Source organism: Nyctereutes procyonoides, unplaced genomic scaffold (genome assembly GCF_905146905.1).
Source record: "Nyctereutes procyonoides isolate TBG_1078 unplaced genomic scaffold, NYPRO_anot_genome, whole genome shotgun sequence".
Classification (NCBI taxonomy): domain Eukaryota; kingdom Metazoa; phylum Chordata; class Mammalia; order Carnivora; family Canidae; genus Nyctereutes; species Nyctereutes procyonoides.
In genome coordinates, this window is record NW_026575044.1 from 4212686 (window position 1) to 4230740 (window position 18055).

The 18055-nt window shown below is 41.6% G+C and overlaps 1 protein-coding gene across 5 annotated transcripts in view; it reads left to right on the forward strand.

Moving 5' to 3' along the window:
• Positions 1 to 18055, forward strand: part of ILDR2 (immunoglobulin like domain containing receptor 2) — a 61154-nt gene that overhangs the window by 28120 nt on the left and 14979 nt on the right. For 3 of the 5 annotated variants that reach the window (XM_055324340.1, XM_055324338.1, XM_055324339.1), the window contains 3 exons: positions 7201 to 7257; positions 9957 to 10103; positions 11199 to 11375. The exons of 1 other annotated variant lie outside the window; for it this stretch is intronic. In XM_055324340.1, the coding sequence (XP_055180315.1) occupies positions 7201 to 7257; positions 9957 to 10103; positions 11199 to 11375 (381 nt within the window). The remainder of the gene's footprint in view (positions 1 to 7200; positions 7258 to 9956; positions 10104 to 11198; positions 11376 to 18055) is intronic. One more of the 5 variants, XM_055324341.1, reaches the window with a different exon arrangement.

Here is an 18055-nt window from a genome sequence, read left to right on the forward strand (position 1 = left end):
AGCTGTCTTCTGCATTTCATCGCAGGCCAAGTTGTACATGTTCTATTACTAATAATGCTTGGCATCTGTTCTTTCTCTGGGGGCAGGGAGTTGGTTCACTCTAGCACTTTGCAAAAGCAGAGTACTTTGCAATCATTTTTATTATTGTTTATTAGTTCGTAGCAGCATGGTGAATGTCTTAATTAGCTCATACTGTGTTATGATGTATTCAGTAATCATCTTCTGGTCACAACTTTAAGAGATGCCGAAAATTTTAACCATCTCTAACATTTTGTACATCCAAAAATTATGCCTTAATTATATAAGTAGAGCAGTAATGCCACAAACATAAATTTCAGCGTTGCTCCTTGCAAATACTAGGAGGCTAAAAAGCCCTTGCTGCACATTTTTAAATTAAGGATAAGCAAAGCTTGAGGGGGGAGGAGATATTGGGGAAAAAATACTGCAATGAGGCTGAGTAGACTCAGGTTCTACTCCTGGTTCATTAGCTATGTTACTCTGAGTAAGATCCTTAATCTCTCTGATCCTCAGATTCCTGAAAACATAGAGTGGGTTATGGATTAGATGACCTGTGAGATTCTTTCTAGCTATAACATCTAACTCTGGAATTCTGTGTGAATAGAAGTCAGTGTCAGGACGCCTGAGTGGCTCAGTTGGTCAAGCATAATCAGGTCTTGATCTCAAGGTTTTGAGTTCAAGCCCTGTGTTGGGGTCCCTGCTGGGTGTGAAGCCTACTTAAAATAAATAAATAAATAAATAAATAAAGTCAGTGCCTTAGGTCAAGCTTATAATCACTGCCAAAAAGCTGAAGCACTTATTAATAGTTAATTGCAGATGGTCCAATACTAGTCATTTTGTGGAGAGAATTCACTGTCAGAATTATTCACTATAATTTAAAGTGACCTAAAATGTAAAAGATATAAAAGAAAAAAGTACATGCATGAAATGCTTAAATACAGTTTATAAATATATGTAAAAGAAAGGGAAGCTATATCCACATTTGTGATGGATAATCATAAATTATATTTATTGAATGCATGGTTGCTATGGGAATATAGAATAAAAACAGGGATGTGTGTGTACTTGGGAAATTTCCAGTCTTTTTGGGATTCCAAATAGCCATAGAAACAACTTTACACTTAAGGGGGCCAGAGAAAACCATCTGCTCTCCTAAAAGACTTAGGAGAGAAACATTTTGGATGGTTAGGAGCTGAGAGACCAGGGGGTGGGTATAGTACATCCCTGAAAATGGATCTAGGGCATGTTAGGAAAGCTTGGAAGTGGGATGAAGCCAGATGTGCATTAAACAGAAGGAAGAAGAAGGAAATTACAAGGAACTGGAGAAGAAAAGCATTCTAGATCATCCTGAACAGAAAGGTCATTGGTATGAATATTGGTAAACCTAAGGAGGACTCCAAGGTAATACCTTCAAAGAAATGACTGAAGATAACAATGCTGTCAACAGTGGTGACATCATAAGTATGAAGAAAGTATTATTTTTTTCTCCTCTTTATGAGTTCCAGTGCTTTAAATAGTGTGTTTGTTGCAAGTAATGGAATAACAGATCTAGGATCTGAAAGCAAGTTTGTCCTAAATCCAGAATTTCTGTACCTTCCATTGCACTTTGAAGGTTTGAACTAGTAATCAGAGCTTAGATTTAAGTTTTAAGAGTAGAGACAAAAACAACTTTTTTGGCTAAATTTTGTATGCATAGTGTATCTCTCTGAAGTGACTGCCTTAAAAACACCATAGCCTGGTAGTTTGCAACTTGTGGAGTGTGGGGTGGGGTGATGCTTCAATCCCCCTAGATAGCAAGATGGCATTTGGGGGTGTTGCAAGGACTAGTGTATGCTCCTGGCATTGAGCCCCGAGTCCAGGGGTGCTAAACATTCTCCAGTACATAGAATAGTGCTTTATGAATGAATAAATGTTTCCTTCATGTTCTTATTAAGAGCTGGTTCCCATCTGAGATAAAAAGTACTTTTGTGAACAATAAACCAGAAGTCCAGCCAGAAGCTCAGCATATCAGCCTGGGGATTTGCTATTGGAAACACTTCAAGGTCCAATTGGGTTAGGTGGGCTTCTGGGGATGCCAAGCACGGAGCACAGTCCCTGCCTTCGAAGTGTTTCCATCCTGCTAGAGGAGGCATGTGTAAAGGAGTTACTGCAGCAGGGAAATAAGTGCCCTCAGGAAGGTGTCTGCAGGGTCCTCAGGAGCATGGAAAGGGGCAGCACTCTTCCAGGGCTCTACCAGGATGGATTTCAGAGTCTAGGAGACTGTGTGTAGTAAGGATTTGAACAAAGCAGGAGATTGAGAACTGTATTAGCTGGTTATGTTATTAAAGAAGGTAAGTACATCCTGCCTTGAGGAGCCTGGCCTACCAAGAAAAGAGCATTTGAACCTTGGGGAAATAGCACCAGGACATAGTTTGTTGTGAAATGTGCAGAGATAAGGCCATGAGTGGAAGAGAGGTGGGAAACCAGGCGAGGACTGTGTTTCTGGGGAAAGGCCTCATTGCCTCATCAGGTGGAGCTTGATGTCAAAAATGAAGAAAAAAAAAAAAAGCTGATGATAATTGAATTTGGCAGGAGGAAAGTCCTTTGAGTTTAGTAAGTTTGTGAAACAAGCAGCTAGCTACAACTCATTCTTATACCTACACCGTTGGACAAGCCGCATGGGCTAGACAGTGAGCCTCTCGGGCATAGGGTTCACATCTCATTTCTGTGTCTCCACCTGGCACAGTCCATATTTCTTTGTTGACTGAATAATGAATGAATGAATTGGGGACATTCCAGAAGTGGGCTGGTTTTCAGGAATATGTACAAAGAGTTCAGGTGGGGATAACTTCAATGTGTCAATGGTAGAAAACAGCTATGAAATAGAGAATTCTATAGGTAAGACACAAGGGTCATTTTTTCCCACAATTCATGTTTCTGCCCTGATCATTCAACTTAATGTGTGAGTGTTTTTGGCTATGAAGTTTGTGAGGGTAATTGTACAAAGCTGGCATTTGTGTGTGTGCGTGCGTGTACAAACTATTAGTATGCCTAATTTGTTTGGTCTATTCATGTGGAAATTTCTTAAAAGTAATGGATTCTGCAAGGTTTGGAGAAAACTATTTGAGTGCTTATGTAAAAACTGTATTTTCTACTGATAGTTTGAGCTGTGGTTTGAAAAGCATAAACGTGGCCTTCTATTTGCAGGGTCTGTTTTCTATCCTTTCCTCAGACATTAAAGTGACTTGTAATTGCCCCTCTTAAACTGAATCCTGGAAGAAAAGCAATGATTCACAAGTGTTGGTAAAGTGCTACTGAAATCTGGAAAGTATTTACTGCAATTGTTTGGACTTTCTAAGATCAGACCTCTATTGGATGTGATAGAATAGGAAGAAAAGATGGAGCATTTCTAACTGGCAACAGCATTTCTTAGGAATTGTTAGGTAAGAAGCTGGAAGCAAAATTATTTTCAGAAATATATGATTCCAGCATAAATCTACTTTTAAAAATGTCTTTAGTCCCAGTAAAATATAAGTTGTGGTATAAAAGCCAGAGAGACTTGTACTCTCTCTCTCTCTGCTGTTGCCATGATATAGTCATATTGTCTGCTATCCCAGAACTCCTTCTGTGTCCTGAATTCTGAAGACCTTAAAGTTCACCCACTATCTGGCAAGATTCTTCACCTACACCATCCTGGGGCTAGCACTACATGGGCATATTCTGGGAAAACTCCATTGCTTCAGGGAGAATGAGAAGCTTGATGTATGTTTTTCTGTTGGAGTGACAAGCTTTGTGAATCTCCTGTCCATATTTTTGATACCACCCATCCTTAATTTTTTTGAATTAGAAATATAAACAAAATCTAGAAATGAAAATTCCTTCATTGTTCTTCCATGATGCCCATTCCAGCCCCCCCAAAATCAGAAGGGCAAACAGTCTGGCATGTAATACTGTTGCTTTCAGATTTTAATTCGAATATAGGTTCCTAGAGCTTGTATTCATTGACATTCAGTGTGTAGTAGCAATGTCAGGAAACCAACAACATAACCTAAACAGCCTTGGGGAAATCCAGCTTTTTGTGTGTGTTTTACATGCTCATAAATATGTTGGTTTGTATATACCCGTCAGTGGTTGCCAGTATGTGATCTCTGGGCTCTATAAAGCCCCAAAATATATTTTGTATGGCTTGTCTAGTGTTTTTTAAAAAAAAACTGTGAATCAGTTGCCAACATTTGAAAATCAGGATATTTCACACAAAACTCTGTGGTCTGGCTAATCTTGAAAAATTAGAAGACCTGAGACCATGGAGACACATTCCTAGGAGGCAGCAACTGGCTAGAGGTGAGTAGTAGCAGTCCCCGTAGACACATAATCTGCCATTTGGTTCACCCCTAAATGCTCCCTGTGGTATTACATTTGGCAAGCTGTATTTACTTGCATTGCCTGCTGTCCCTATAAACATACAGAGCTGAGTTTGCAACTCTAATCACTAAGTAGCAGATATGAGAACCAAAAATGTTATAGATGGGATGGCCATATAATTAATTGTCCAAAATAGCACACCTTGAGAGCAAAAAGTAGTGCTCTTAATATTTACACCAGGACAACAGGCACCCACCAGGATATATGGTCTCCCTCTTTATAGATCACTTTATTCAACCACTTCATTTGACTAATGAGAAAATTGAGATCTAGAAAGAGGAAGTAATTTGCCTGTAGTAGCAAGTAAACTAATGGCAAAGCTGACTCCCAGTACCCTGACCCCCAGTCCACTGCTTTTTCTAGTTTAATGTGCTTTATGTAATATGTATGAGCACCATATTTTCCTTGAATATATGGATTTTTTGCAGTTAATAATTATCACATGACTACTTTCCTGGGAGGGTATACAAATCAGTTGTTTATATCATCAATAACATTTCTATTTTCAATGTAGTTAATTATGGGCTATAGCACATCTAGAGATGTTTAAAACATTGGTAGGCTTGAGAGCTAAAGAGTAGACACAAGAAAAGCCTTTTCATTTTACCAGATATAATAAGAGATTCATTCAGAAGTGCCAATTGTCTGAATTTTTTTTAAACCACTGTTAAGTAAGTATCCCATAACCAGTTTGCTAAAAACACAGCATATAGACTTCTTGATCATTGGCTATTGGCTGGTAATTAATATTAGCTGTGTCTTTAAGAGATGGCCAACATCCAAAATTCCCCAATCCTTGACCACTGCTTCTTTGTTGAGTTTCCAAGAGATATTTGTACACAGAACACTCCAGATGAAATCAATGCATGCTCCTAATCACTTGCTCAGACTCTGGCCCCAAATCCCTGTCTGGCATCCCATCCTAGGAACTGGATTAGACCACGTGTGAGTTTTAGAGGCACCTCTTAGCATTTCATGAAGGCTTAGGCCAAAGTCTAGCCTGAGAATTTTCAAATTCAGGATGCCTTTCTCCAGTGTCCCACTTGGCTCCTGTATGTTCTTCCAAGAGACCTTGCAAACAGCAGACCATCCCTACCATGTCAGATGCACAAGATAGAATACAGAAGGAAAGAAGCCCTTCTTGCTAAAACCTAAAACGGAGCTAGCCTGAGTCAGTCTCTATACTTCCTTGACCTTGGAATGTACTGTGATACTGATTAATTTTTCAGATGAGGAACCATTACCCATGCAGGAGACATGATCAGGGCATATTTTACCACATTGGCCTTGTATGGCTAGGGAGAGCCGAGAAAAAGTAAATGTCCTGGAGGAACTTCTTTTTCTTTGACCTTTATCAGAGCTTCTTTTCTATGGAGCAGTTTGATAGAACGGGGGGGGGGGGCCAGTGACCAATCATCACCAACCTTTAGACTCAAAATATAAACCACACACATGGGTAGCTTTTTCTCTAATGCACCTCAAAAAATTTGTTTTCTAAATGAACCAAATCTATATGCAAGAAACAGAGCCCTAAAACTGTGTATTCAATAGTGACACATGGCTATTGAAACTTTGAAGTGTTAATATTTGGCTACATTGGTATGAGTCAAAATAGTATTAAATTAACTTTTTTTTTTTACTCTTTAATGTGATTACTAGAAAAGCTAAAATTATGGGTAGCTCATATTTTATTTCTATTGGGCAGAGCTGTTCTAGGGGTATATGTTATGCACATAAGTGAAGTAAATTTCAGTTGCATGCTTACGTGGTACCTCAGTGGCTTTTTGCCATCGGAAGTCTGAAAGGAGGGCAATTTTGCTAGTTGCTTCATATTGTTGCTAGTTGGGAGCTTGTTTATTAGCAAGGCTTCGGTGTGGTAGAAATATCTGGTATAGGTGCAAAAACCACATCAGGGCCTTTACATTTATTTTGATATGAGAACATGGTGAAAGCATTTTCAGTGGTTCTTTCTATAAATCAGGCTAATTTTTAGAAGGACTAACCTCTCTCTCACATGTTCCATAGTCTTGGTTCTTTCACACCTCTTTGCCTTCTAAACCCTGAGGGGCACCTGTTCTCACACCAGCCCTTAAGCTCCTATGCTGAATCATGCAGAAGGCACTTGGGTTCATACAGTGCCAGCTGTGGGTCCCATATGGAAAAGCCATACCATATACATATGTATAGAGTATTTCTGAAACCAGAAGGAGTGTAGAAGAGCGTATAACTCATCTAGCTTTATCTTTTCCTTGCCTTTGAAAATTTTAATCATTGAAACATCTTTAGGCTATAAATAGAATCATGTAGTGAGACAATTCTGAGTTAAAACCAAATATGTACTTTTGTTTTTATATGGACATAGGACTGTGTATGGATGTATGAAAATGTAGGTTGAACGTTTGGATACAGATGGGTTTGACTCTCCAATAAAATGTGTGGAGAAGAATGTATAAATGAATGGAGATGGTGTATGCCAGTCTGCTCAAGCCGGGTTTTTCAGATTTGAAGCAGAGATTTCCTCCTCCTATAAATAGTTGGAGAGAAAGTTCTGTTTCTGCTTCCATCTGGTCTAGGTGCAAAGTTCACTTAGATGGCTGCCAAAGATTGATGGAGAAGATTTTTCTCTTGACTGAGTCCAGCCTCTGTGACTTGCCTCTCCTACCAGCTAGAGCCTGGATCTTTGACCCTGTGTAGGGATGGTGCCAACTGGAGCCAGCCTTTAAGCTGTATTTTCCTTTGGAGTAACCTCTTTCCTTCTTCTTTTCCTTCCACCTCTTCTAGGCAGGACAGGGCTGCTTGCTGATCTCTTGCCCAGTTTTGCTGTGGAGATTATGCCAGGTATTCAGTCATTTAACTCTTTATTTGCTTAATTTGCTGTCACTCCTTCTGTCTTGCTTCTGCATTAGTCACTAATTGCTCCTTTTTTTTTTATTTGCACATTTGTCTATATTTCTGTGGTCTTTTCCAGGATGAACTAAGCCCAGTGGAAAAGACTTTAGATTGTGTTTCTTCTGTTACTAGGCCCTAAGAGAACAATCGTAATTCAAATAGGCTGCAAGGGGACCCAGTCCTTCCATGTCAGGCCTTGCAGGCTCTTTGGCAATCTCCAAATTCAGTGTCTCAGCTGTACCGAGACACCTATAAGTATCCTTAACAGAGTTATTATTATCCGCATTTCCTTATTCCCTAAGTTATATGTTTATCCATTCATTAGTGTACAATCATGTAACTCTGAATTGCCTTTTATAACTTTATCAAAAAATGTTTTTTCAAGCCTTATGAAAGTAATGCACGCCTCCTCCCTTGAACTACACTCTTAGAGACATTGCTTAGTATACAATTTCAGAGGCTTGTTGGGCCCCCTGAGTCCCCGAGATCCACCAACCAGGTGTCAAGGAAACCCCAAATGCACACCTCTGTCATCTTATGTAGCTTGAGTTGATTGCCGCAGCCTAGACAAGCCAACATGAGTTTGGTGCAGCCCCAGAGTCCATAGTGGATGGAAGTTCAGAGAGAAACTAGAATGAACTACAGGAAAGGACATATCTGAACTCAGGAAATACATAGTCTTTACTATGTATAATTCAGTCTTGCTTCTGCCAAAGAGTTAATAGTTGGGAGTGACAGAGAGATACAAAACATTCCTGGCCATTGGTTTTGACTCTATTCAGGCTTTAAACATCCATAATCTTTACATTTGAGTTTCACTAATTATTCTTCCATAAATTTTCCTGCTTTGCCATGAGCTGGCCAACCCAAATATAGACAGTCTTCATATTACTGTTGATCCCAAGGACCCAAATGGATACCTCTTTGTAATTCCTCTTATCCAGTTTTGTCAGCATGTACTCATTCGTTCCTTACACACACAATGTTACAAAGCATTGCCTCAAACTAGATGTTATTTCCCCCAGTCCCAAGAAAGAGTTATTGTATTTTTCATATCTGGTCCTTGTCCCTTGAATATCCCTCCCTTTGGACCCCCACGAATCCTTCCATGGATAACATTATTTTGTTCCTCCAAGGTAACCTGCCAGTCTTTATACCATTGACTGCCTGACTCTAGTTGTAGCCACCCCACACCTCTGCTCCTCAGAGTTCACCTCTGGCTCAGACTACATAATGTTACTGTGTTGTAGATGAGGCCCAGGACAAAGCCCTCCGCTATCTGTTGTCCTCAGCAGGAATGCTCTCCAGACCATCCTCAGCAAGCGCAAGACCTCATTTCCTCCCCGAAGAGATGGTGACCTGATTAATTTGAATGTATTTCACATGGCTGAGTAAGGAGGGACATTTAGAAAACATAAGTTATTTGTTTTCTTCCTGAGGAAATTATGTTCTAAACAAAGGTCAGATAATTTTATCATTAACACAGAACACTTTATACAACAAAAATGTCATATTCTCAAGCTCCAGCTGAATGACCATTTAATTGAAGGAATATTTAATAACCAAAATTCAAGAAACAACATGTACATAAAGTTCATTGTAAAGGGATTTGGGGTAGGTGGCTTTCAATCAAGATGAATCACTTTAATCTTTGGACTTTTAAAGGAAATCCTGGCTTGCTCCAGCCTGTCCTAGGCCTCAGTGGGAAGCTGGGTCCTGTAGCCAAGTCCTGAAAGCGTGACATAAGGTCACTTGAGGGTCACAGTGATTTTTTACTAAGCCAAATGGAATTTGTTTCCTTTCTCTAATCTTTTGGATTAGCAGATGAGCTAGAATTTGTGTTCAGCCCCTGGTAGAGGTGTGACAATAGCAGAAGTTAACAAACAGCCAATATAGTCATCAAAGCCCTGCACCATTTTAGCTGGGGCTCTGCTGGCTACTTAGCGTGGTTAGCCCGAGTACAATCAAACCAAGCCATTCTTGGGGCATGGGGACAGCATATTCTCTACCTGAGTCTTTGTCTCTAGTTTTCTCTAGCCATGGTTTGTTACACAGGTATAAGCAAAAGGTTTTGGTCTCAGCCCTGATGCTGAGTACAGGTGTTATGGGGGTGCTCAACAGAGAAAATAGATGAATACATGAGGGACCCAGACCACCTAAATAAGATCACGGAGACATAGAGAATTTTTTCTCAGGACTTATATTTTTGTAGGTAAGAATAACTTGACCACAAAAGGAACATATTCACAGAACCCACCACGTCATAGCTCAGCAAGCAAGATTCCTCCTCTCCCCAGCCAGGAGTCTTTCTGCTCTTGTCCATACTTGTCCTGACACTACAGTTGATATGGTAAACCCTCTTCTCAGGTGGGGGTCCCAAAAGTCCCCCGTCACTTTGTGTTGGTCATTACATGTGCTCAGTATGACCTAGGTAACCTTCTTCCGCCTTCTCCATATCCCTACCCTGTAAAGCCAATACATCTCACTCTCAGAGTTCCTCCTGAGTGTGAGGGCTCCATGCCTTGTCATGAGATGCTTACTTCCCCAGGTCCCTCTCACCCACTCTTCTCACAGGAGACAGTGATGAAAGTGTGTGTGTCCCAACAGTGGGCCACCTCCAGTGTGGGTTTCTCTGTGCGTCCTTCCAGAGTGGGTGTTTGTTGGCCTGGTGATCCTGGGAGTCTTCCTCTTCTTCGTCCTGGTGGGAATCTGCTGGTGCCAGTGCTGCCCTCACAGCTGCTGTTGCTACATCCGGTGCCCATGTTGTCCAGATTCCTGCTGCTGCCCTCAGGCCTGTGAGTAAAGTGACCAGTGGGGAGACAAGGAGTGATCAGAAGAGATGTCACCTCTCCATCAGACAGCTGTGTGCCCTGATTCCTTCTCCACCTCCTTTCCTTCCACCTTAAAAGTTGGTTGTTCCAGGTTCACTCTGCTGGGAGCTCCTGGCTTCCTGAGATGGCCATTCTTGTTTGCCTTCTCGCCTGCATGCACTTCTCCATACTCTTTATTCACACCAATCACCCATGCATTTGCATTTGTCATTGGAACTACTGATGAAAGGAAGGGCAGGTTCCAGATGGTCAGGTTGTGAGTAAGGCTTTTGCCCTCTCTTCAGGCATTTAGGCTAGAGGAAACCTTCTCTGGTCATGCCTCTCATATACAGAGAACTCTTCTTTTTACAAGCAGAGTGTGCAAACTGCAGCTTTTGCATACCATCTAGCCACAGATGAGTTTGATTTATTTCCATGACACAATAGTCCACGAAGGGACTAGTCCTCATTTGAGAATTCACAATTGTATCTTAATGGCCAAGCCCATGTAGACACTATGTTGGGCACCCCTGCCAGAAACCAAATACATCCTCAAGGGAAAGACATACATGTATCTTTAATGTCCTTAGGAATAAAGCAGTTTCCAGGAAGAGTCAGATTATTTGCTCTGCTTTTGAGATCACAGCAGAGCCAAGTGCAAGCTCATTGCCTGCCCTGCCTTTCTAAAAGGGTTCAGGATCCTCCTGGAAGCAGCCCTGGGTAGCCCAGTGCTAGGCTTCCTCCAGAGGGACTGAGGCGGCCTGCAGACAGTGTGGTTGAGTGGGCTGCGGCTGTCACCGGGGAGGCTGCTGTGACAGCTCCTAGTACTGCTTAATTACTCAGTTGCCAGGTACTAAACACTGTAATTCCTTATGTCATTCATTTTTGGTGGAGCTGGAGGAGTCCAAGGAAGTGGGGTAGAGTGGTTCTGATGAATCAATTCAGGCCTAGGAGAGCACACGTACACACAGGCACACACCCGGGAGCTCCCTTGAGCGAATCCTCAGGCAGTTTTGGTGTGAGGGTTGTGGAGGGTGGGATGATAATATAATCTCTTTTGCTCTTCATCTCCCTCCACAGTGTATGAAGCAGGGAAAGCAGCAAAGGCCGGGTACCCTCCCTCTGTCTCCGGTGTCCCCGGCCCTTACTCCATCCCCTCTGTCCCCTTGGGAGGAGCCCCCTCATCTGGCATGCTGATGGACAAGCCGCATCCACCTCCCCTGGCACCAAGTGACTCCACTGGAGGAAGCCACAGTGGTAAATGTAGTTCCAGACTGCCCTGCCCCATGCTCCTCTCTGGCTTCTACTCTGGTTCCTTACTGATAAGAACCATCAGCTCCGTGATTCTTCTTTGGAAAACAATGATCTCCATTCCAGAAATGGGATCCCTCCAGCTGTATCAGATGTCATCTGGAGTGCAATGCAGGCTTTCCAAAGGACTGCAGGGTGTAGCTGTCTTTGCTTTCTTCCCAGGCTCCTCAATAACTAAAATGATAAGGAAAAGAGGCAAGGTACACCTTGAATGTTGATCATCCAATTAATAAATAGTTATCTCCTCCCCACCTAGTGTTCAGGAGTGTAACAGGTACTGTAAGGGACATTAAGATGTATAGGATGGGATTTCTGCAGAAAGCAGTAGGGTCCATCCAGGGAGGGAGAATGTACTTTTATCAGGACAGTTAGATACTGCAAAGAGTATGGTGCTAGGAGTTCAAAGGAGAAAGAGCCGGAGCGTTACAGAGTGTTCAGGGAAGTGGTGAAATTGAGCTGGGCCTTAGAAGAGACAAAGGACTAGGAGAGCAGAGAGGGAGGTGCTGATTACCCCCCAGGATGGACACACTGTGCAAGCCTGAAGCTGGAAGAACAGGGTGTGTGTGTGTTTGACAGTCTCCAATGTGGCTGACTGGAAGAAAGTGGAGGGCTTTGGTGGAGCCTCATCCAGATTAGAGAAGGCCTTGAAACCCATCCAGGAGAGCCCAGGGTTTGGTGCCATAAGTGAGCGGGAGCCATTGCAGGAAGGTTCCTGAGTTCTTGAAGAGGTGACATGCTGCCAAGGTGAGTGGTAATGGAAGAGAGTGGGATCAGAGATCCCAAGCTGAGATGTGATTGAAGCCATTAAGGGGGGATGAGAGCACTTGGGTCCTGATAGAGGCCATGGGAATTGAAATGATTAGGTAAATCTGAGAGATACTTCAAAATGTGACCTTAGGGAATGAAGGAAAGGGAGGGTTCAGGAAGAGCCCAAGTTGCCCAGTGATGTACATCATAGAATTAAGTAATTGGTAAGAAGGGTTTATTTGGGTGGGTATTAGCCATGTTATTTAGGGAATGATGAATTCATGGTTATTGGCAGGGGCAGAGGAGTAGAGGGGTGGAGGGGCATTAAAATTAGCTTCCCTGGAGGCATTTGAACAGGGTAGTAAAGGTTAGATGTGTGTGAAGTATATGCAGGAGGTGATTTTTAAATCCCTAGGTGTGGATGAGCCAGTAGGGTTGGTAAAACAGACATTTCTCCCCTGGAGGTATCCTGGCTTCCTGTGTTGGGAGAGGGGAAGAGTATCTGGCCCACGATTGAACTGTCAGTGCTTGACCGTGGAAGGAGTGGATATCCTCAGTGAGTAATTGGTATTTGTGAGGTTTTTTCTCTCCCTGGAACTATTAGTAGAATTCTGACGTCTGAGCCTGGGAATGAGTCACAGACTGAGAAATAAAAGTTAATGATCAAGGACACACAGGGAATTAGAGAGATAAAGACAATACAGTTCATTTCTCCAAGGATGGAGTGGGCCAAGGGACATTAATGGAACTTGTCTCATATTTTATTTGCAGCTTCCCCTTTTTTCCAGTTGTTTTATCCTTCCTTCCCACCAGAACCCGTTCCTTCTTACTTTTTAAGAAATGGATTCTCATAATGAAATAATTCTTAATAATTCTTATTCATAGGATAAGTACTTCCTCTCTACTGATTTAAACCTTTTTCTATTTCCTGCTTGTTGCAGTTCAATCATTTTGGCCCCATCCTGCCATACTAACCAACTGTAATTAGAAGTGGCTTGGGGGCAGCCCCAGTGGCGCAGCAGTTTAGTGCCACCTGCAGCCCGGGGTGTGATCCTGGAGACCTGGGATCGAGTCCCACGTCTGGCTCCCTGCATGGAACCTGCTTCTCCCTCTGCCTGTCTCTCTCTCTCTCTCTCTCTCTCTCTCTCTCTCTGTCTCTATGAATAAATAAATACAATCTTTAAAAAGAAAAAAAAGTGGCTTGGGAGTGCCTGGGTAGCTCAGTCAGTTGTGCATCCAACTCTTGATTTTGGATCAGGTCATGATCTTGTGGTGAGATCGAGCCCCGTGTCAGGCTCTGCCCTCAGCAAGGTGGTGGAGTCTGCTTGAGATTCTCTTTCCCTCTCTGCCTCTGCCCCTCCCCCCTGCTCTCTCTCTCTCAAAATAAATAAATAAATCTTTTTTAAAAACAAAAGAAGTGGCTTGAAAAATAGGAACATTTATTATTTCACATAGCAAGAAATCCCAAGGAAAGATGGCTCTGGGGTTGGTTAATTGATTGGTTCAGATGGTACCAGTGTAGGACTTAGTTCTTTCCATCTTTTTGCTCTGTCCTTCTGGGCTAGCTCTCCTCATGATCCTATCATGACTCCCATAGTTTCAGGTACTAAATGTGCTTAGAGATGGAAAAAGATATGTTTCTTCCTTGTGTTGCTTTTCTCAAGAGTGAGGAAACCTCTTCCAGAAGCCCCTGCCCCTTCTAACAGACTTCTCCTTGCAGTTTCATTGGCAAGAACCATGTCCTGTGCCCATTTCTCTACCAGATTGGCTTGAATTAGTCAAGACTCATCTCTGAGCTCAGAACACTATTCACCTTAGAAGTGAATAAAATCAGTATTCTATTAGCAAGGGAAAAGGGAAGAATGCACAGCTGATGTTGGCCACAGCTAGTCTGGCCCTGGGTGTCATTGTCTGGTTCACAGAGTCAGGATGGAGTTCTCCATGATCCTCCAGTGGACACATTTCTGAACTCAAGGTCCCATGGCTAGACTTAATGATGGCATTTGGCTATTTGTTCTTTAAGGCAAAGGTGGCTTAAGCCAATGTTGCATGTAGCTTCTTTTAAAAAGAATGTTAGAGATGTTAAGAAATGCTGATTAATAAATATGTAAATTTGTCCTATTTTATATTTATATGCTACTTCAATTTTAGGGTAATCGTCTAGCAACAGTGACTTATTTAAGATTACATTTGTACACATGCCCTTTTGAACCCTCTGGGTAGTTGAAAAGGCAGGGTTACCAAATGTGAGAGACAAGAAGAGGCATCCTGATTCCTTCTCCCATTCTTCATTTGAGATCTCTGTTCCAATAGAAGAAGACTGTCTCGTCCTATCCTCCTCTGGATGCAGCCTCTTCAGCTTTGTCAAGATTCCCTTTTTATTGAGAATCCACAGTCCATCCAATCTTCCCTCTCATTGCCAGCCAATCTTCCTTCCCTCTCATCGCCAGCCTTTTCTTCTCTAGTGACTCCTTCCTCTCAGCATTCAAACCATGCTTACATCTCTCCCATTAAAATATAATAATTTGCAAAAACCCCATAGTCCTCTGATGTTAGTTGCCTGTCTGTTTTCTCTTCTTCACAGCCAAACTCCTTCAACATTTTGAATATTTCATGTCTCTATTTCCTCTGCTTTTTTCTGCTTTTTACCAATTCCTTACTTCCATCTTGCAGTAGCTTTCACTACTCCAAAAACCAGTGCTTGTGAAGATTGCCTTAGTGCTAAATCTAATGGCTACATCTCAATTCTCAAGCCCCTTGACTTCTCAAAAGCATTTACCACCTCTGCTATACTCTTCTTTCTTTGCCTTCCTCAACACTTTACTTAGCGATTTTCCCTACCTATTTCACTATATGCTGGCTGCCCTTCCTCTGACACACTCCAGATGTTGGGGTTCCTGTTTTGTCCAAGGTCCTCTCTCTGGGAAATCTTACCTACTTCTGTGGCTTCAGTCATTTTCTCATCTTCTCCATGCTCATGACTCCCAGTCTCCAACCCCTCCTCTGCTCCTCAGTCCGATATATCAAATTGCCTTCTGTACATCTCACAGGCATTTCAAGCTTAAACTCTAGGAAATTGAATTAATCTGCTGTTTTTCAACTTCAAACCAACGTCTACAATTCTTATCTCAGTGGATGGCACCATTGTCCACCTAGCAGCCCAGACCAGAAGCAAGGACCTCATCCTTATCTCTTCCTCATTTCCCTCTTTTGGTTCATCACCAAATCCTTCAGATTATACCTCAAAATAACCTTGAATCAGTTTACTTTTCCTCCATCTCGGTATTGTACCATCCTAGTCCTTGCTACCATCATCTCCTTCCTTAATTAATGCAACTGTCTCCTACCTTGGCTTCCCACAGCTTCTCTTGCTTTGCTCTAATTCATTTTCACATCTACCTGGCCCCCACTCATCCTTCTTACAAAAGAATTGAGTAGGCAAGTAGGGTTTTGAAATGTCATTTTCAAAACTAATAAGGATGTGTGTCTATATATATGCCTACTGTATGTATACAGAGAATATGCAAATTTTAAGCATCACTTCTCCCACAACTGAGCTGCTATCACCCTGGGGGTGGAATCTGGCAGCTGTTCCATCATCCATAAACAGCCTTACTTAGCTCATTAAGATAGGACAGGAAAAACAAGGCTATATCCATGGGTATCTGCCTTAGAGACTTCTTTTGCAAGTTTATAAGTTAGTTTTAGCTGTAAAGGAGAAATTAGCTGAAAAATAGTTAATTTTCAGTTAACTGGGTCAAAAGTATCAGCTCAACTGCCTTAACAATAGGAATTTTTGAAGTTACAGTTTGGCATCAGAATGAATATCCCAATATTCCCTCTTCACTAAAACCAAGGTTGGCAAGGCTAATAAATTAGAGGAGCTCAAGTATGAAGAGCCACACCAACCAAAGGACTTGGACCAGACAGAACTTGAAAAAGATAAATAAATCATCCATCCAACCTAAACTGAAACATCCCTGCGGGGAGAAGTCATTTTCTAAAAAAGTGCTGGACTTTGGCCCATAGTCTAGGACACATCTTATTAAAATATCACCATACATCAGAGTTCTCTGATCTCCAGACAAATTACAGATTAAAACAAAACAAAGCAAAACAAAAGCCAACATCTTTTACTGGGAGAATTGCCTAGCTTTTTAGCTACTGAAACCAAGTGGATGATCCCTTTAAAGTCTAAATATCAATACTTCTTGGCAAATTAAAGGGACATAGATTTATGGAGATATTAGCTGGGGTGACTGAGAAGTCAAGGCTGAAAATATCTATTCCAGTGGAGTCCCTTTATAATACCAGTATTGAAAGGTAAACCTACCATCTTCATTTTGAAGCTGGAAATAGTTACTGTAACTTTTCAGGGACATGATAACCTGTGCATACGTAATCAAATCTGTCTCATAATCAGGACCGTAATTTGTTATAATGACACAGAAAACAGTCTATGCTCTAGTGCAAGTTGCAATTAACTGAGAGGTTTCCAGCTGTTGCTCAGAGTGGCCACCATCTCTCACCACCAGGGGACGGCCAGTACATTGTTCCATGAAGGAACACCCCCCACCTCCACTTTATCTCAGAATGACTGACTATGTACCATAACAGTGCTTCACATATTAAAAGCACCTAGATAAAGCCATAAGTCGGGTAGAGTAGGCCCTTTCCCTAATGCCTATAAAATGCTAGTTTTATCCTAGCATTTTAAAAATAATCACCATCAACAATAACAACAAAACTTGCTGAAAACTTGCTGCTCCCTCAAGCTACCATTCAAGTTCTTCCCTTCCTGGTCAAAACTCTCCAACAAACCAACTACATGGCTGCTTCTGCCTTACTTTGTAGTCCCTTGTAATGTGGTTTCTATTCCTAGTTTCTGTTCATTCATTCATTCATTCATTCATCCTATTCATACAAACACACATGTTTTGAGTGTCTACAGTGTGCTAGGCTCTGTGCTAAGTGGTGGGGATGCAGAGACAAAGAGAACTGGTCCTTATCCTCAGGAAGTTTACAATCTAGAGGGGGAAACTCTACTAAAAATACTGTTTTCAAAAAAAGTCATTAACTCCACTACCATCCCCAGACTGGCACCAGTTCATCTCAAACAAACATCGATTAAGTGCCTACTAAGCAGTGTCCTTGGCTTTACACTGATTTAGAATAAGAATTCTTTTCAAAAAAAAAAAAAAGAATTCTTTTCCTTCAAGTATCTCTGGGAAGATTGGACATTTATACAAATAATTTAGAAAAAAGTAGCATATATTGAAAGTCATAGTGAAAGTTCAAAGTAAATGATTTATAAGAGAGAAATGAGGTGGAGAGAGAGAGAGAAGATATAGAATTTTCTAGCTATGAGAATCAGAGAAAGCTTTCTGGATGTGTTGCCATTTGAGCTGCCCCTAATAATTATAAAGAACTCAGAGTAATCTATTGATTTGGTCTTTGTCATCTTCTTTTTTTCTTTTTAAATTTTTCTCTATATTTGTCTTCTCTTTTTTATGAAGACAAAGGCTGGGAAGTATTAGTTGCGTTTTATAGACATGAAAACTGGATCCTTGATAGGTCATCATTTATTTGAGGTCCCTCAATAAACCAGCAACATGCCTACAAATGCCTGATCCCTTACTTCCTAGCCCTGTGTTTTTCATCCATCAGACATAACTGCCTCAGAACAGACATAGCGGTTCCGTGGGATAATTGCATTTTAATTGAACTGTCTGTACAACTCTGTAAACGCCTCTGCAGAGATGGAATAGTGTGTAGCTTGATAAATAAAATAATTCCTATTAATAATTGCTTCGGCATAAGGATTATGGGCTCTAACCCCCAGGAGAAGGTGTGCTGAGATTAAAAGCGTGTGCTGAGAT